This window comes from Lissotriton helveticus, chromosome 8 (genome assembly GCF_964261635.1).
Source record: "Lissotriton helveticus chromosome 8, aLisHel1.1, whole genome shotgun sequence".
Lineage (NCBI taxonomy): Eukaryota > Metazoa > Chordata > Amphibia > Caudata > Salamandridae > Lissotriton > Lissotriton helveticus.
The window spans coordinates 1,296,066,826-1,296,085,814 of record NC_136069.1 but is presented as its reverse complement, the minus strand read 5'-3'; the positions used below and the strand labels follow the sequence as shown (position 1 = coordinate 1,296,085,814).

The following is an 18,989-nucleotide window of genomic DNA, read 5'->3' as shown; positions in this document are numbered from 1 at the left end:
ATAATTAAAATTAAAAGATGCAAGCAACCACGGATTGTAAAAAATGAAAAGGAAATTGAGTACTGTTTGCAAATGACAAAAATATGTAACTCGTGTGATAGCAAGAACGTGAAAATAAGACATCATAATCACCAGTCGAATATGTATTCTTTTCTTGTATTTTTTCATCTTATAAAATGTCAAGACACATTTAATTTGAAGTCTGGGATACAAAAATAGTATATGTTTTGCTAGTTTGCTTCATGTATGCTAGGTAGTATGTTCTTGATCTTCGGCTTACATCTTACAAACCACTGACATCAGGGAGTTGTAATTTTCATTTTCTTCTTTTAGTCAGCTAATTTGATGACAATTATTTGTAAAAGGAAAGTCAGGGCGAAGAGACGGTGTATTTGGAGTGTTCCGGCAAAAGTTTGTGTTTCATATGGTAGTTCTAACAGATTGGCATTGACTGCACCAATCTCAGACCTAGAAGCTTAGACAATGCGTGTTTACCTATTCCTCTTGCAAACTGCTCAGGTGTATGCACATTCACAGGCTTCGATTAATTTTGGAAACAGCTAGCATCATAACCTTTTATTACCAACCTTTGTGATAACGACCTTCTGGTGTGACCTCCACAACCGTATCAATCTCTCAAAGACATACAATGCCATGGGCCCAACAACCCATTTCCATGTCTGTAAAAAGAATAAACATGTTTATCATTAGTAATTTTAAGAAAAGGCAAAGGGAAGTAAAAAACAACTGCAAGAAGTGTTTGTTGTGTCATCGTCTTCTGATCCCTGAGGTTACTGCAGAGCACCTGGGCGGGGGAGCTAAGCAGCGTGATTGTTCATGCTGTGGAACACAGAACAGGCTGCACACGGCGTGGCCTTTCCTCTCCTATGTAGGCTTGGCCCAAGTGGGAATCAGGGTCGAGAGCTAGTGACCAGGAAGAAATGGAATCGCAGTCGCCAATAGTCCTCCAGACAACTGTAGCTCCTGAATTCAGCCCATTACCACACACAGTTTGAAGTAATACAATAGTGGGAAGCAGTGAGCATAGTAGCAAGCCCAACGCACTGACCAACACAGTATACTGTGAAATGACAGAAGAAACTATTGACTCCGTGCTTGTGGTAGCTCCTGGAAATTGTGTCATGTTAGAAGATATGTTTTCACTTGCAGAGAGGTGACCTGGAAGTAGACTTTTTAATAATTCTTAATAACAAAAGTTATAGGAGAAAAATAATTCCTCTTATTTTACATCCCTTGTGTGTAGAGGGAAAACAGGCTCATCTTAAGAAGGCCCACATGCCGACATGGCTTCACTTTTTGTGACGCTATGGTAGCGTAGAAAAAGTGCCACACTGCGCCATATTTACAAAGTGACGCATTTAGGAAGATGCATCACTTTGTAAACCCCTGCGCTACATTGTACATGCGACAGGTATAATGTATGCAGGGTGGGCGTTCCAATGCAGGAAAGCCACGTAGAAGTGACACAGTGTACGGCGCCACTACGTCAAATCCTTACACCTAAGTGACGCAGGGCTTTTCACATAGGGCAAGCTCCATGTGAAAAGACACATTGCATGAGATGCATCTGTTGTCAGACACACTCCAGCAATGCACCGATTTTGCAACTACAGATGCGTCAGGAGCACTGACGTATCTGTAAATCATTGCGACGTGGAGCACCATACAGTAAATATAGCACTTCAATGGTGTCCAAGGCTGGTGCTATGAAAAGTGTTGCATCACTGTTTTCACCCAGCGATGCAACACTTTTCATAAATAAGGACCAGGGTGTTTACTCTACATTGACATGCTTGGGCACATAATTGGTCCTCATCAAAGATGGACTTTGAGATATAGTCATGCATTAGGGTACGAAGGGGGAATCTCAAAGTGCTTTACCTACTGTAAGCATTGCATGTAACTTGGCCTTTTCATGACCTAAAAATTGGCCTATTCATGCTAGCGGCTCAGAGGAGGAAGTGCGTCACATTGCTGTGAAACTGGAACAGTTTGATATGGACCTTTTGTGGTGAGTGGAGCCCAGCTTACCACATTGGCATAGGTTTGGATTGTACGAAAACTTCCGCCATGGCCCTGTTTATTTGGAAGCAACTTGCAGTCTGGAGGAAGAAGGAAGACAGCAAGAACTCACTGTCAGGATTATACTTTGGGAAAACCTCTGTAGCTTTGTAGTTTTTGGAACCAAAGACTGGCCTGCCCCCAGCAATGTAACTGTATAACAAGATGCCCTCATCTTCAAAGACCTTCCCATCATCTGCAACTGTACTTGATGACATTGCCTGCAAACACGGGCCCAAAGCCTGAACTAAATCAACATACTGGACCATCCACGCAATGTTATTTGACACCTGCCATGAACCCATAAATGGATTCATAGCAAGTGAAAATGCATTTACTACTGTGGATTTTTACATCACGAGTTTGGAGACATTGCCATTTGTAAAATCTCACTCAAGGGGTGGGAATGCCAGATTAGCCTTGAAGAGGAATGAATCACCTCAGCATTTTGTAGTGTAAAAAAACACATTATTCATAGAGAAAGCCGTTTTTCCTTCAGAGAAAAATGTGAATTTGCAGACGAGGCTTAATTTCCCGTTGCAGAGTTCTTCACAATGGAAGAAAAGGGGTGGGAAGGTGGAAAACAAAAAGGAGAGATGGCACTGAGAATAAGCATGTGCTGATAATGCTGAAAATATTCATAAAGATATGAAAAGGCAATAAACACAATGACTGACTACCTGTTCAGCAGTGTCATAATCACAATGTACATAAGGTGAGCCATTGAGGCCTATGCTTTTTCCAAAACTTTAAAAGTCAGGGCTGTTACTGATGGAGCAGATTTCATCTGCAGTCATGCATTGTTTTATTTTTTGTGCTTCAGACAGGCTGCATTTAAATTGCCACGCACATTTTGGTGCAGGTTAAAAACATGGCACATGAAAAACATGAAAAGTGAGGCCTATTCACTTCAGACTGAAAATGCTTTTGCTGAATTAAATTAACATGTGTTTTTTTGCAATGTAGAGAAAAAAGTGGCCTTTTTACCTTTGAAGATTTTTAATAGAATGTGTTTCTCTCTTCCCAGCACATCCATGTAAACTAAATGTATTATTCCTGTCTTAATAGACTTTGACTTGTTGCATATTTTGATAAACATTTTCAGTTAATAACACCTCTTTTTATAATGTGTGTGAATTAATAATGCACTTGGGACACATAATGGACTGATTTACATGAAATTAATATTATCTTTGTGTTTGTTTTATTTTTGGGGCCTACACAAAACATGGCTGCCTGTGAATCCATCAAGGCTTTGACTTTCAATTTAATGAGAAGGGAGCATGCGCAGACTGTGGCAGCTTTCCTCATGACAAGAACAGCGTGAACTGCACATTCTTGTCATTCTGCCAATGTACCAGTTAGTTAAAAGTATCCATCTACTGCGCTGAGAAGGAAGAAGGATGAATTAGATTGAAACATTTTTCCTAGTAAATGTTGCAAATGTTTATAAATGTATTTATTCATGTATGCTTCTTTTGTTAACACTAGTGAAGTCAGGTTTTTAGAATGAGTCAGGGAAGTGTGACCTCATGCCTTTATGACTGACCAATCACGTAAGGTTCTCCTGAAAAATGTTACATCTTTGTGTACTCTGCCAATAATTATGGTATAAATACTGTCCTCTCTGGATGGGAGCCACCACTTCCACTTCTTCTTTTTTCTCAGCTCAGCTGGCTTCTATGGGTTAGGTACGAGAAACGTCCCGGGAGATTGCTGAAGGGCGGGCTTGCGTCCGAGGAGTGTCAGGGGGAGGTTTCTTGCTTCCACGTCATATCTTGGCACTTCACGCCACATTCCTTTGAGGCCTGTGAAGGGCGGGCTGCTTTCCTCTTTAGACACAGACAGACAGAGAGTGCAGTGGATCAGGATAGATGCTAAACTTTTTTAGGTCTAAAAGATGTATTTGTCTTATGCATTTATTTCTCTTAATGGGAGATTTTTTGCCAACTATTTAATTATTGATTAGCTTTGCAAGACTATTTTTCTTAGAAACTCTTTAAGAATTGTGACTGAAATTTTGCGCCACATTTTCATAACTACATGTAATGCTTATATGCAGACTGTAATGTGTTCTGTATTATTGATATTTTTCCTGTTTTCCAAAATTCTGTAACCTAATTGATATTTTACTAATGAATAAAGGGTCAGAGAAAAATTAACTTTTTGACTAGAAAATAAAACCCTTTAAAATACTCAACAACTCTCTTTATTGGCTTACAATAATAATTGTATTTTGACTGTTCATCTTTATTAAAATCTCCTGAAGGTAATACATGGTGTGAAGGGCCCAACACCTTTTGAGCGGTAAATTAGAGGTAGCATGAGGGTTTTGAATTGAGAAACTACCAGAAGAAATTACCGCTCTCCATCAGTTTTTGGTAAGCAGAGGATGGTCATTATTGATTAGTTTGGTGATTAGTAATTATTGATTTCACCATCAACTACTCAACTAATGGATCATTGACCTTAAGAGGGAAATAAAATATTTGCCCAAGTTAGATAAATGTCCAAGTCCTGATTCCTGACTCCAATGCTCAGAACCTGAAGACTGGCAAAGCAGTACTGGCAGGTGATGCAAGAAGTGGTGTGAGTATCAATAGGGTTGTGAAATGGTGTTAATATGCTAGCATGTATTTTTGAAGTGTTGAAAATAGTAAGGATTTTTTTTACTGTTGGTGACATTTTGCTCATTTTGAATTGATGGTGTTATTGATTATATTGGTAATTTCATAGGACATAATTTTTTGGTTATTGATTACATGTTTTAACTCTTCATGTTCAGTTAGTGTCTTGTTCTATGTTGTCTGGAACACGCAGGTATGCACACCTGTGGAATCCCGGGAAGGAATAGCGGGTGGTAAATGGAAGCCACACTGCACTGAGGTTACTCGTCTGTTGGAATAACACTGAGAAGCTAAGGAGGGCTGGCAGTGTTAAATTAGGGACTATTTTCTGTGTGAGTGATTAATAGCAAAGAGTTCGCTGGTGAAACTTTGGTCTGATATCACCTAGAAAGGGTCACACCAAAGGAGTAGCAGGTTCTTCTGAGCTTGATTGACAGCAAAAGGGTTCGCTGGTGAAACTTTGGACTAAGATATATCCTGAAGGATAAGTCCAAAGGAGTAGCAGGTTCTTCTGAGCTTGATTGACAGCAAAAGTGTTCGCTGGTGAAACTTTGGACTAAGATATATCCTGAAGGATAAGTCCAAAGGAGTAGAAGGTTCTTCTGAGCTTGAGTGAAAGGTAAGCGGAAGGGATTTACCTGTAGTGTTTGAAGAGTAAACGGAAAGTCTTACTTTGTGAAGGGTAAGCGGAATGTGTTACTCGCAGTGAATATAATCTATCCTTTATTTAGCACAACAGACAGAGTAGCGAATGTATTTATGTTGTTACTAACAGAGTTATTGATTAAGAGAAATATTGCAGTAAGATTTTGTGGTGGGTCAGTGGTAGGAGTAAAACTGACTGAAATTTAGATTGACAGCTTTGGAGAAAAGAAATTGCATTGAACTATTGCAAAAATGAAATTGTTTGAAGGTTTAAAGAAGCTGTTAGGAGGTAAGGTGAAAAATTCGTTTTTTATTGGTGATGCTCCTGTGCATTTTATGTCTACCAGTTTGGGACAAAACACATGTATGTGGGTTCAACAATGGTGCAAGATTACTGAAAAAGAGGGTGCTTTGAGGTTTCCAAAAGATGGTACTTTTGAATTGCAAATTATTGACAAATTAAGGGAAGTGTTATGTGAAATAAAGACACCATCTAAAGCTGCACAATTTGAGGCCTTAAGCCTGTGGGAAAAAGCAGCAAGAGAGAAAGCAAGTGAGGATGAAAAGGTAAAGCACCATATACAGGAGAAGGGAATTAATGCTGAAAAAGAGCTTCAAATAAATAATAATTCAGGGGATGAAATAATGGATGCATTGTTAACTGAGTGTCCACCACTTTATGTGGTTCCCATGAAAAATACTGAAAATAGTGCACCAGTAAATACTACAGGGGCTACTGCTTCTGTTGAACAGAGAGAAATACAGACTGAGAGAACTGTGCAGACATTTTATATTGAACCATTACCTGTTGATTCAGTACTGAAAGTGATACCTCCAGGTGTTACTGCTTTAAATGTGCCTGATTTAGTCCAAGAATTGCAAACTGCAGATGCACAGATAATGCCTAGAAAAATTATGACTGTCCCAATTAATATGGTCCCTACTGAAAAGGTTCAAAGAGCTGCAGAATCAGTGATTTTGCCAGGGTTTATTTCAGAAACTAAGAACACACAGATTATTGAACAGAAAGTACACCAAGCACTGAAAGGTGAGAGAAAAATGGTATTTACAACATCTGCAGCCCAGGATAAAATAAATATATTTGAAAATGGGATTTTTCAAACCTGCTCTGAGGAAGCAGCAGTAATTAAAAATATAGAAAACATGGGGGAACATATTAACACAGGCCCTGAAAAAGAGAAACAGCTTAGTGTTTTAAATTCAACATGTGAACATGAAGAAATTAACTGTCCCTGCTGTTTAAATAATGAAAATGTGAACCAGTGTCAGGAAAAAGAATTAATTTCCTTGAGTAAGGAAACAGCTGCATGTGCATTAACTACACATTATGGACTGACAGATTTGGCTCAAAAATATGAAAATGATGTTTCAGGAAGTTTTCCATTTCAGAAAAGTTTTAGGGTACACATGGATGATGAAGCAAATGAGAAAATGTGTTCTTCAGGAATGCATTTGCACATTGCAGAAATAAAATATATTTTCAATTGCAATGGGTTTGAGAAATTAGGAGACAAGTGGGCAAGAAAACATGAGAAGAAACCACCAGACCTAGAAAGGAAAATTGATAAGGAAAAGAAGCCACCAGATATAATTGAGAAAAATAATAAGCAGAATGAGGGAGAAGCTTTTGCTTACTCATTGAGAGAAAAGGTGGGAGAAATGTATGTTCATATGCCACAGAATAAAAGTGAACTTGCAGCATTTCTGAACACATTCCCACAATTGAGAGACAAATTTATGCTGTGGTACCCACAAGTTGATGGATTTGATGAATTTTTAAAAGAGTTGTGCATTCATTTGGAAATGTTCTTTTACATTGCCATGCAAACAGAATTGTGGTTTGAATCTAAAGTTGTGGAAAGGCCAAGTGAAGAGACAATGAAAAGGGTTTGCATGAATGCACCATCATTTTCTGTTGTTATGGAGGAAAATATAGCAGTGATTTATTTCCTAAAGGGCAGAGTGCTAGCAAAGGATGTTGATTGGGTACAGATTAAAAGAACACAGGATGGAAGTAAAGGTGTTTTGGTTTGTGCAAATTCAGGTATGGATGTTGTACTGCTGGAAAATGTGTCCTTTTGCCATCTTTATAACAGATTTGAGCATTGGAAGAAGAAAACTAAATTTAAACATGATGCACAAAAACATGGAGAAATGCAGGTGCAAAATATGCCAGTTAAGCAAATGCAAATGTCAGTTCAGAAACAGGTACCAATGGCAGAAATTTTTCAAGCACAGATGGTCCCACAAAATATGGAAAATGCTAAAATTAATTTAAATGAGTTGCCCAGAGTAAATGTGAATTGTTTCCAGAGACAAAAACAGAACCCAGTCCAACAGGTTGCTCTTTTTGCAAATGAGAGTTTTAACACTCACAATTCTGAATTTACCAATTCCATTGTGAGGGCAGTGGAAAGTCCAGATTTAGTTGCAGGAGTTTTAAAGAAAGAAATTACAAACCAAGTATTAGAAAATTGTGCACCAAAATTAGGCCCATTTGAGGAAGATTGCAAAACTGTTGTCTGTGACTCAGGCCTAGCAGGAAAACAATTATTTTGCAAATTAAGCAGCACAGATTACTGTACACCAGATAATGCTATTTTTCAGATTCCTGATGAGGATGTACATTTTAAAATGGCCCATCAGGAGACAGTTGTAGCATTGTTTTCAGAAAAGACAGTTGAAAAATTACCTTCTGCTTTGGAAAAAATATTAAACACAGAAATAAGAGAGTTCACAGAGAAGGATGCCAGGCTAATAAAATGTGCTGAACATGTCTTATTAAAATTTGAACCAGATGACATGTATTCAGGAACACAATCAGTTGCAGGAATTTTACCAATAAAAGGATTTTTGATGGAACTGATTGGAAGTTTGTGTAACTTTCTGATCATAGGTTCACAGAAAATAAATGAAAAGAACAGAATAGTGCAGGAGATTAAAAGCATATTTTTTCCATGTTGTCCTGTGGTACCGAATCCAGCCAATATATTTTTTCACATTCCATGTGGTGAAGAATGGCTTACTTTTATTGATTTTTGCCAAGTTCATGTCACAGTGCCATTGCATGAGAATAGTCAGGAGTACTGTCAAAAAGAAGATGAATATCTGGGACACAAAATTGGAAAGGGAGGTAGAAAGGTGTCACCAGAGAAGGTGGAAATAATTTCCAAGATGAATCCACCTCAAATTCAGAAAGAAGTCAGGACATTTTTGGGAATGGTTAGCTGCTGTAGAGAGTGGTTAATAAACAGTTCCCTAGTGGCTAAGCCTTTACTGAGGCTGACACACTCAGGTGTGTCTGATCCGCTTCCATTGGACAACAATTGCACAAAAGCATTCCTAGAGTTGAAAGAGAAAAAATGGCGCGCCCCAGCACTAGGAATGAAAGTTTATTTGAAAGAAAATACACTAATTTGCAGTGAGAGGGAGGGCTGCGCTCTCTCATTGCTTATTCAAAAAGATGAATGTTTTCAAGGGTCTGTGATGTATTGCCCAATGGCCTTTGACCCTAACTTCACAGAAATGTCAGCAAATGGATTGGATTGTGATGAAACTGAAAATGAGTGTCTAAATATCATGAAAATATGCATAAAGCCAAATTCAGACTTGAAGGATGAACATCTGAGTCAGCCCAACAATGTCCATTTTGTAGATGGCCCATGTTTGAAAGGTGACACATTAAAAGCAGCACATGCTGTGCTCCTTATACATGATGTTGTCAAAGCTTCATGGCTTTTAGTAATTACCCCAGCCCAAAATTCGAAATTGATTGCCCTTACCATAACATGCAGTATATCTGCTCAATTGGGAGTCACTGTTGTCATGGGAGAGAGAAATGCTAATTCAGTTGCACAAAATTGTGTTCTGTTAGCATATACATTCTATGGAATCTTCACAGTTAAGTTTAAAGAGGCTCAAGAAAATGTTTTTGAAGCAGCACAACAGGGTTGTATCAGAACTGTTTTTGAGAAAAATGACAACTGCAAAGTGACAAATGTGTTATTGAAAAGACTGATGCCCAGGTATAAATTGCCAGTTTCTCTGAAATCAGATCATAATGTGGTCTCAAAGATAATGAGTGCAGAACAACAGATTGGACAAGAAATGGATTGTAGCTATCTGCCTGAAGTGTCACGCATAATAAAGCAACACAATGGCAGCACTGAGTTACCTTTTGCAAAAGACTGTGTTTCAGAAACACTAAAGTGGCTTGAAAATGCATATGCAAATGCACTTGTGGAAAACACTGATGAGAACACTAGCCATGGCTGTGTAGGTCTGGTTGATGTACAGTGTGCAGTTTCTCACCAGATTGCAGCTGCTACACAAGATCTGCATAATGGATGGTGCAACGGTTTTGATCTGAGAGATGTTGTGGTGAAACATCTGAATCTGATCAAAGTGAAAATAAGAGTGAAAGGCCTTGGTTGAAAAAGTGCAAAGGATTGATGGTGCTCTGTCAGAGTTTCTCAGCACCTAAGTAGTCCAATTTGCATGGAAAGTATGAGCCATACTGATGACAAGCTGATGACAATGAGTAAAGAAATGCTGAAACTGTCCTGTTGAATTCCTTTTTTATTATTTTAGTTACTTATTTTAAAGAAGACTAACTGTTCCAAGAAGCTACTTACAGATCTCTGCACTAAAACATTTGAGCTTGGCTATATATGATCTGATTACAGACCAACTTGTGTTTGCCTTAGAAATAGAAGTAACATTCTTATATGCTCAGCTTTTGCAATTTAAAAAAAAAAAAAAAAAAAAAAAATTGTCACTTATGAAATGAAATATGTGTGATGAATTATAAATCATTTTATTATGATTTGAATTATCAAGAGGGTGGATTGATGGAGCAGATTTCATCTGCAGTCATGCATTGTTTTATTTTTTGTGCTTCAGACAGGCTGCATTTAAATTGCCACGCACATTTTGGTGCAGGTTAAAAACATGGCACATGAAAAACATGAAAAGTGAGGCCTATTCACTTCAGACTGAAAATGCTTTTGCTGAATTAAATTAACATGTGTTTTTTTGCAATGTAGAGAAAAAAGTGGCCTTTTTACCTTTGAAGATTTTTAATAGAATGTGTTTCTCTCTTCCCAGCACATCCATGTAAACTAAATGTATTATTCCTGTCTTAATAGACTTTGACTTGTTGCATATTTTGATAAACATTTTCAGTTAATAACACCTCTTTTTATAATGTGTGTGAATTAATAATGCACTTGGGACACATAATGGACTGATTTACATGAAATTAATATTATCTTTGTGTTTGTTTTATTTTTGGGGCCTACACAAAACATGGCTGCCTGTGAATCCATCAAGGCTTTGACTTTCAATCTAATGAGAAGGGAGCATGCGCAGACTGTGGCAGCTTTCCTCATGACAAGAACAGCGTGAACTGCACATTCTTGTCATTCTGCCAATGTACCAGTTAGTTAAAAGTATCCATCTACTGCGCTGAGAAGGAAGAAGGATGAATTAGATTGAAACATTTTTCCTAGTAAATGTTGCAAATGTTTATAAATGTATTTATTCATGTATGCTTCTTTTGTTAACACTAGTGAAGTCAGGTTTTTAGAATGAGTCAGGGAAGTGTGACCTCATGCCTTTATGACTGACCAATCACGTAAGGTTCTCCTGAAAAATGTTACATCTTTGTGTACTCTGCCAATAATTATGGTATAAATACTGTCCTCTCTGGATGGGAGCCACCACTTCCACTTCTTCTTTTTTCTCAGCTCAGCTGGCTTCTATGGGTTAGGTACGAGAAACGTCCCGGGAGATTGCTGAAGGGCGGGCTTGCGTCCGAGGAGTGTCAGGGGGAGGTTTCTTGCTTCCACGTCATATCTTGGCACTTCACGCCACATTCCTTTGAGGCCTGTGAAGGGCGGGCTGCTTTCCTCTTTAGACACAGACAGACAGAGAGTGCAGTGGATCAGGATAGATGCTAAACTTTAAGTTCATGTTTTGACTAATTAATTAGGTCTAAAAGATGTATTTGTCTTATGCATTTATTTCTCTTAATGGGAGATTTTTTGCCAACTATTTAATTATTGATTAGCTTTGCAAGACTATTTTTCTTAGAAACTCTTTAAGAATTGTGACTGAAATTTTGCGCCACATTTTCATAACTACATGTAATGCTTATATGCAGACTGTAATGTGTTCTGTATTATTGATATTTTTCCTGTTTTCCAAAATTCTGTAACCTAATTGATATTTTACTAATGAATAAAGGGTCAGAGAAAAATTAACTTTTTGACTAGAAAATAAAACCCTTTAAAATACTCAACAACTCTCTTTATTGGCTTACAATAATAATTGTATTTTGACTGTTCATCTTTATTAAAATCTCCTGAAGGTAATACATGGTGTGAAGGGCCCAACACCTTTTGAGCGGTAAATTAGAGGTAGCATGAGGGTTTTGAATTGAGAAACTACCAGAAGAAATTACCGCTCTCCATCATTACCTCTTAGATTTTATTCCTATATCTGACAAAGACAGGATTCAAATTCCAGTGGTATAGGTTGCAAAACTTTGGGGTTCATTACGAGGTGGGGGATAAAGGGATAGCTGCTGAAAATTTCCATATAACCATTTCTACCCCCTTTGGTTTCCATTCATCATTTAGGGGCTTATTACGAGTACGGTGGTCCTGGGACGCCGTACTTACGGTGGTGGTCCAACCACCACCACCCTGGCAGCCCGAGCGCTGTATTATGATGGTGGCGATGGGACCTCCACAAAACCGCCACCAGAATCCAGGATCCTGCGGCAGTGGTGGTGCGGAAGCAGGCCAGATTCACGGCAGTGCTGATGCCGGCACCACAGAGCGAATTACGACCTGCCTTTCCACCAAGCATTCCACAGCAGTAGCCCAGTCATGAAATGCTTGATGGAAAGAGGCCCCAACAGAGCCCCCAAGCAAATCAGCCTCAAAGGGGGTAGGTGCAGGGGAACATATTGTGCTCCCCCCACCACAAGAGCATGCTCCGGCATGCACTGTGTGGCATGCACGATATGGTGCATACCACACCCAATTTGGAGGCAGTCCTATGGCAGTGGCATGACTGCTTGCTGTAATCCTCAGCCAAAGCATGCCACAACTGCCGCATCCTGGATTCACGTCGCAATCTGGCAGGTGGGTTCACAATGGGCTTGGTGGTCCTCCTGGAACCTCCACTGTGGCTGTCCCAGGGACAACCACCAGGCTCGTAATAAGGCGCTTAATGTGAGGGAAACAGTTAGGAGCATGTCTACAAGGACATTGTGCCACCGGAGCTTCACTTTTTCTGACGCTCCAGTGGCACAATGCCCTGCTCCATATTTACCTTATTTTATTTACATATTTACTTTGCGTGGCTTGATACTGCCTTACAAATATAGGCCTCCTCCCAGTAGTTTTCTGCGGCTAAGGGGCATGCAATGGGTGTTGATGTGGGCATATAAATGCAACACCCATTGTTTTTTAACACTGCCCTAGATTTACAAGGATCTGTGAATCTGAGGCCGCGCCAAAAACTAAAGCCTTTGAAAAGGAGGCACTAGAGTGGCGCAATGAGAAGAAATACTTGTATTTAATTTTTTGCTCTTTACACATAGAATGAGCAAAATGCCATTAATGATTGTTTGTGTGCTGGAAGGTGTTCCTTCTAGCACAAATACAATCCTCCCTGCAAAGCAGGCACCCTTGCACCAAGGTGCCTGCACTGGCGCTAGGCAGCTTTTTTAGCATTGGCGCAAGGGAAAACACAGGGGGTGTGCTGCATTCTTGCCAATAAGGTGCACCCCGCAGTTTTTTAAATGATGCAGCACAGCAGTGCTAAGTTGCTTGCAGTACCGCCCTGCGCCATTTAGCTTTAAATATGGTCCTTATTTTCTGACTGCCGTGCCTCAACTGGCTTTGCTATGGAAACTCCTCACTGATGGGTGATTGTCCTCACTCCCTACACCGAGAACCAGTGGTGGCCAGTGTAGATAAGTGCAGTGGGGGGGTGGGGCCAGGGCGGGATGATGGAAGGTGACATATGACGGTATAGGGAAAATTAAATGAATAAATCCTATTCCGTCGACTTCTGTCCTGCCCTGCCCCACCGTGCTTACCTGCACCGGCTATGATTGCCGAGAACAGAACAAAAAGCTGAAATTGTACCCCATGCATTGAAGAAAAGTTCCAGCATGCCAGCAGTATATGTCCTCTTGTTTTTCAAAATTCGGGGCTTGGTTATGAAAAATTGTTTTTGACCAAACAGGACATGGTGGCTTGGAACTCAATGCAATTTTGCTGAAAATCTGTTGGCGGAGACACTTCATTAAAAATTCCCTGGATGATCTGTGGGGAACTCTCAATATGGCTGGTTTGCTGCTGCTCAGCAGATGAAGACAAAGCTTTAGCCCCACCTGTGGGTTGACCACTTGCCAGAGAGCTGCCAATTAGCTCATATGTTAGTTATAAGGCTAAATCATACCAAGCATTATGACAGAGCAGAGGCAGCAGAACCCCCCTTCTGGTGTATGCGAGTGTTGTTCAGCATGGCTTCTGACCGTGGAGGTTTTCAGGTTGGTTCTGTCAAACCGCTATCATCTCTGTCCATTGCCCATGCATTGATATACTTGGTCATCAGCTGTGGCACTGTTCTACAACCATACTGTACACGTCGGTTTGTGAAAGTTGTATATTTACTCAGTTCTTTAAATGAGCTTACATGGTAGGGCTACATGTTGAGTCAGACAATAGATTTAACTCATATCATACCATAGGTGGATTTCCTGAAAATTGTGGTGTTGGACACTTAGGGTTCTCGGGTCCCCATGTGGTGAAGTTTGCTGAACAGTTTGCAGGACTGTGATATTTCAAGCTGTCATCAGTCTGCCCCCGAACAATTCGCCTGAAAACAATTAAAGAAATTAACTTTACATGCTGGTTATACCCATATTCTTTAATAGTATCACCTCATTTTTAAATTACTATATTGATAGTGACAAACAAAGGGCTAACTAAGAGGGCAGAGTAAGTAGCCCTATTACTTACACGACTCTTTTAACTAGGAGTCACACCCATTATAGAAAAGGGGAGTTTGGGGTTTGCAAAGAACATTTCAATCTTCATAAGTATTACCTTTTACATCTGTACTGGTTGTCACAGACATGCAGAAGGTGTGTGTCTGTGTGTGTGAATTCCCCTCTCATACCCATCTCAATACTGGTTTGATTGTTTGGATTAAGAGCTCGGTGTGCTTTAAAGATTGAAAAGCTATATTAAAATAAGGTTGATGATGATTATGGATTACTCCAATTTACACAAATTAATGTTAAAACCAGAAAATATAATTATGTAACTATGTATCGACTTTATTTTACCCCAGGAATAAATTCCATGACCCAGATTCACATACATCTTTGTCTCTGTGTACTTTTTTCAGAATGCATAGTGGAAAGGTGGGTTGAATGGGAATCAGTATTTACTCCAAGCGTATATCGATAAACGTATTGCAACGTTACTCCAACAGCCAACTGTAATGCCTACAGCAGCCTGAGTTCGAGACTCAGATAGGTTACTAGGATATACATGTGTCATTTGTGGCAATCCCATAAACTAGATTATAACATAGCTAAAAGAGTGAAATTAATTGTTTATTATACAGGGGATATACCTCGGTATTAATTCAACAATTGCCATTGGAGGAAAAAGCAGCATCGACTACTTTTTAACCTTCAATGTGATCTCTGGTTTGCCATTTTGCCTCACTATTAATTCTCATCAACATACTATTTAGCTGCTGAGAGCCTATCGAATGAATAAGAAGTGGAAAATACAGAAAGTAAGCAGGTCTTGCAGAAACCTGTTTCCATTATATTACTATTGTTGTCTTTATGACCTCTCACATTAGGGGTAGCAAGGGCAGAGCAAAAAGAGAGGTATTTAATTTCTAAAAAATAAATGAATAAAGTAAGTCGAGGGGCCCACAGTATTTCTTAGCAACCCCTCACTGGCTATTAATACCCAGGCTAGCCTGCCTTGAATCTACCTCCTACCCTTTTCTTATACCACCCTTTACTTCTTGTCTCTTTATGCTACTCTTGCAGTTTTAGCCAACCATGATCTCAGCCTTGTTTGCTATTGCCCATCTTTATCTTCCTTCTACTGTCTCTTTGTACTAATATTCTCTCTCTAGCACTGGTTCAAAGTCTGACGATGAAAATATTTCCTGGTAGCCAAAATTAATGCTGGTGCCCACCACCTACAAACACCAGCACAAATCTAGCACTGTCAAAAGGAAAGACAGAGGTGGCATCTACTGTCACTACCATATATCACATCATTGGAAGCAATGGAAAATAACAAATGTAAAGAATAAAAGTAAATCCAACTACTAAGGATCTGTTCGGTTATTTAAGATGCTGTTTTTTTTACCAAACTACATTTTATAACCAACAAGGTAAGAGATACAACGAGGGAGTGGAAGAGAATGACACAAATGTTTATTGTTTTTTCTCTGTTTAATCAGATTACGTACTAATTTTCAATCTCAATATCTGAGCAATAGATTGCTCTAGTTAGTGATAGAGACTATTTATAAAATCTAGAATGCTATCAGTTATCCTTAGTTTCATATGACTATTGTGAGCAATGCACAATCAACACTTAAATCTGTGTGAAATTAATCTGAGCAGTTTTGAAAGGCCACAACAACGTGCGGAGCTATACAAACCCCACAGTTGTGTCTTTGCGCTGGTGATAAACGTTTGCATTCTTTGAGCAGTGCTTGAAACAAAATCACTCTGGTTACCAAAAAGCATAACACAGAGGCCAAATTAAGATAAAACTGGAAGATAATGAAAAAATCTGGAGGTAGTGGCAAATCTGGTGCAGAATCCACTGGTAGAATTACTTGCACCATACTTATGGGGAAAGAAATTGCACACATCTTCTCTAGATTCATCAGTTTCCCGACAAATTGTATCAAATCTAAATCAGGACATAGAGTACTTTGAAGAAATATTTTTTGAAAATGGCAAAAGCAGAACACGATTCTGATCCTCAATATCTTCATAACAGTTTTAAAGCATGAAGATGAATTTCGCCTCATAACTGATGTTCACTTTATCACATTTTCTATCAATATCTCATTTTATTATTCCGCAAAATAAGTATATGCTTCCCTGCTATGAATCTCACTGTGCACCTGACTGTTAAGAACAAAACTAACAATATATTGTCTTAAATTAGTTACTCTGCCTTCCCCATGTTCTCTATTAAGAAAACTTAGAAGGTAGGCTGAATCCAGTGACCTTGGGCATTTGGAATTTTCTGGAAAATCTACTCTTGATAAACAAGGTTGATATTGTTTCTAAAATTGATGGAGATCGAGAGAATAAGAGGAGCGTTATGGATAAAACCATTTTTACATTTTTATAATGATAGTTAAAATTGCTGTAGTTTGTGCAAGAACCTCAGAGTAAAAAGTAGAATGCATTTTAAAACACTTGAAAGTTTCCTATAGACATCTATTTATAGTGCATCCAATAGCTTTATTCGGTAATTCCAGAGGGTACAATAGTGATTCTCATGTAACCAATTTGTTACAGAATCTTGAATTTCAGATTAGCTGTCCTCTCTCTTCTGCTGCAGAAACCGGGATGGAATAACTGATGGCAAGGCATGTTGTGGCACAGTCACTGATCGTGGAGGCAGCATGCAGGGGTAAGTAGGGATGCAAGTTTCAGCACCATATTACTCCCGACTGAAGCTCGTATGCCTTCCTATTATTAACAAGGGGGCATATTACCAACGATTAGCGATATTTATCGCTAACGATGCTTAGCAATGAATTTTTTAACGCTAAGCATCGCCGGAAATTATCGCAGAGATAACTTGCTATTAGCAAGGTTTATCTCAGATGTGATAAAAATCCTCACGCTAACTGCCAAATGAGAGATTATCGCTGGAAAACCAACGATAATCTCTCGAAGTTTGGCGTTAGCTTGATGATAGTGGCTCACAAACTTAGCCATGATATCCACCTTCCATAGGATATCATGGCTAAGTCAGGAAAATACCAGGTGTAAAAAAAAGCAGTGCTAAGCGTGGTTAGAGCTGCTTTTTTTATCACTAACAGGGTTAGCGAAATCCTTGATAATAGGAGAAATGTCGCTTAACAACATTTCTCCTATTATTTTTCTCTGGAACGCCCCCTTTGCATCTCATTAGAGATGCAAGGGGAAGCATAGAGAAAAAGGGTGCTAATATGCGAATTTGCGTGTTAGCACCCTGTTGCTGATAGGGAGATAATTTTATCTCCACTTTCTTGGCTTTTAAAGCCAAAAAAGCAGAGATAAATCCCTTGATAATATGCCCCAAGATTTTTAAGTTATCTCTTAAGTTAAACTTCCTTAGGATAGTTTCTATCCTCTCGGAAGATTTTAGGAGTAGCAGTTTGAGATGGGTGGGGTCGAAGGTCAAGTTATGTGACTTCCTGTCATGCCATCAAGAGGTCAAAGAGTATGTGTCATGACCTCAGCACCCCTGTATATGTAGTAAAATTGCACCAGCACGAGTTCAAAATGAAAGAGTGATATATGCAAAGAAATACGTACTCAGCTCCATGGATGACAAGACCGATGAAGAAGATGATAAACAGGTGATGGGTATACCAAAAGACTTCAAAGTAGGACCTGCGAATGGTTTTAGTTGATGATGTAATTATTAATATCAGTGCCAATGTAATAATCACTCCAGTGAGTCCAGCCAGAAAGGTGAAAGCCACATTGAGTCCTCCAATAGGATTCTGTTTAAAAGAACAAAGCATAAAAAATACATTTATCATTGTAGAGTTGTGTGCTTCGCGTCAAATCAATAGTTAATCCTAAACTGACACTACTGATGAACATTACATAAGTGGCCTTACAATTCTATTATGAGTAATGCATGTAAAGATATAAAGTAGAAACTAAACATTAGCATATGAAGATGATACATTGTAATATACACTAACAGATCTAGTGATATCTCATGACAGAAACAAATTGCAATGAGCAGGTTTAATGAGTATTTTTTGTTTAGCATGTTCATGGCACTCATCAATTAGCACGTCATAAGAATCAGCTGCAGTTGTCATATAATTAGGTTATTTACAACTTTTTCTAATGTAATATTTTGTCCACAAAGAAATCCCCTTCTATTTTCCAATTTAACAGAATACTGTCACTGCATCTTAATCACTTATCACTAAGGTTCTTAAACAGTGAAGAAAAGTCCCTAGCCAAAAAACACAACATCACGTTGCATCCCGTAAATGTACCTATTCTACTGCCAGGAACATGATGATGGCAAACTAATGTGAATTCCTTGTCACTGTTCTTAGCATCATCCTAGACTAGAACCACGAGAGGTGGATCGCCAAGTACAACAAACTTTCTCTCTTGTGGTGTTTCCCTCTCTTATAATTAGGTTTTCATCCTTTTCTGATCTGGCTCCTGTACTGTGATATCCATCATCTGGCTAGACTATTCCATCAGCCGCCTCACTTTTTGGTCTGCTGGTGATGGGACAAGGTCCAGTTCATATTCTCCAGCTAATTTTATGCATGATAAAGGTATTTATA

The 18,989-nt window shown here is 38.9% G+C and overlaps 1 protein-coding gene across 2 annotated transcripts in view; it reads right to left on the bottom strand.

Moving 5' to 3' along the window:
* CYBB (cytochrome b-245 beta chain) overlaps positions 1 to 18,989 on the bottom strand; it is a 113,961-nt gene that overhangs the window by 42,207 nt on the left and 52,765 nt on the right. For both annotated transcript variants that reach the window (XR_013599948.1, XM_078658259.1), the window contains exons 6-8: positions 17,983 to 18,173; positions 14,141 to 14,273; positions 588 to 680 (exon numbers count right to left, since the gene is read on the bottom strand). Coding sequence is in view for 1 of the 2 variants with exons in the window: in XM_078658259.1 (XP_078514385.1) it covers positions 588 to 680; positions 14,141 to 14,273; positions 17,983 to 18,173 (417 nt within the window). In the remaining variant the exon portion in view is untranslated. The remainder of the gene's footprint in view (positions 1 to 587; positions 681 to 14,140; positions 14,274 to 17,982; positions 18,174 to 18,989) is intronic.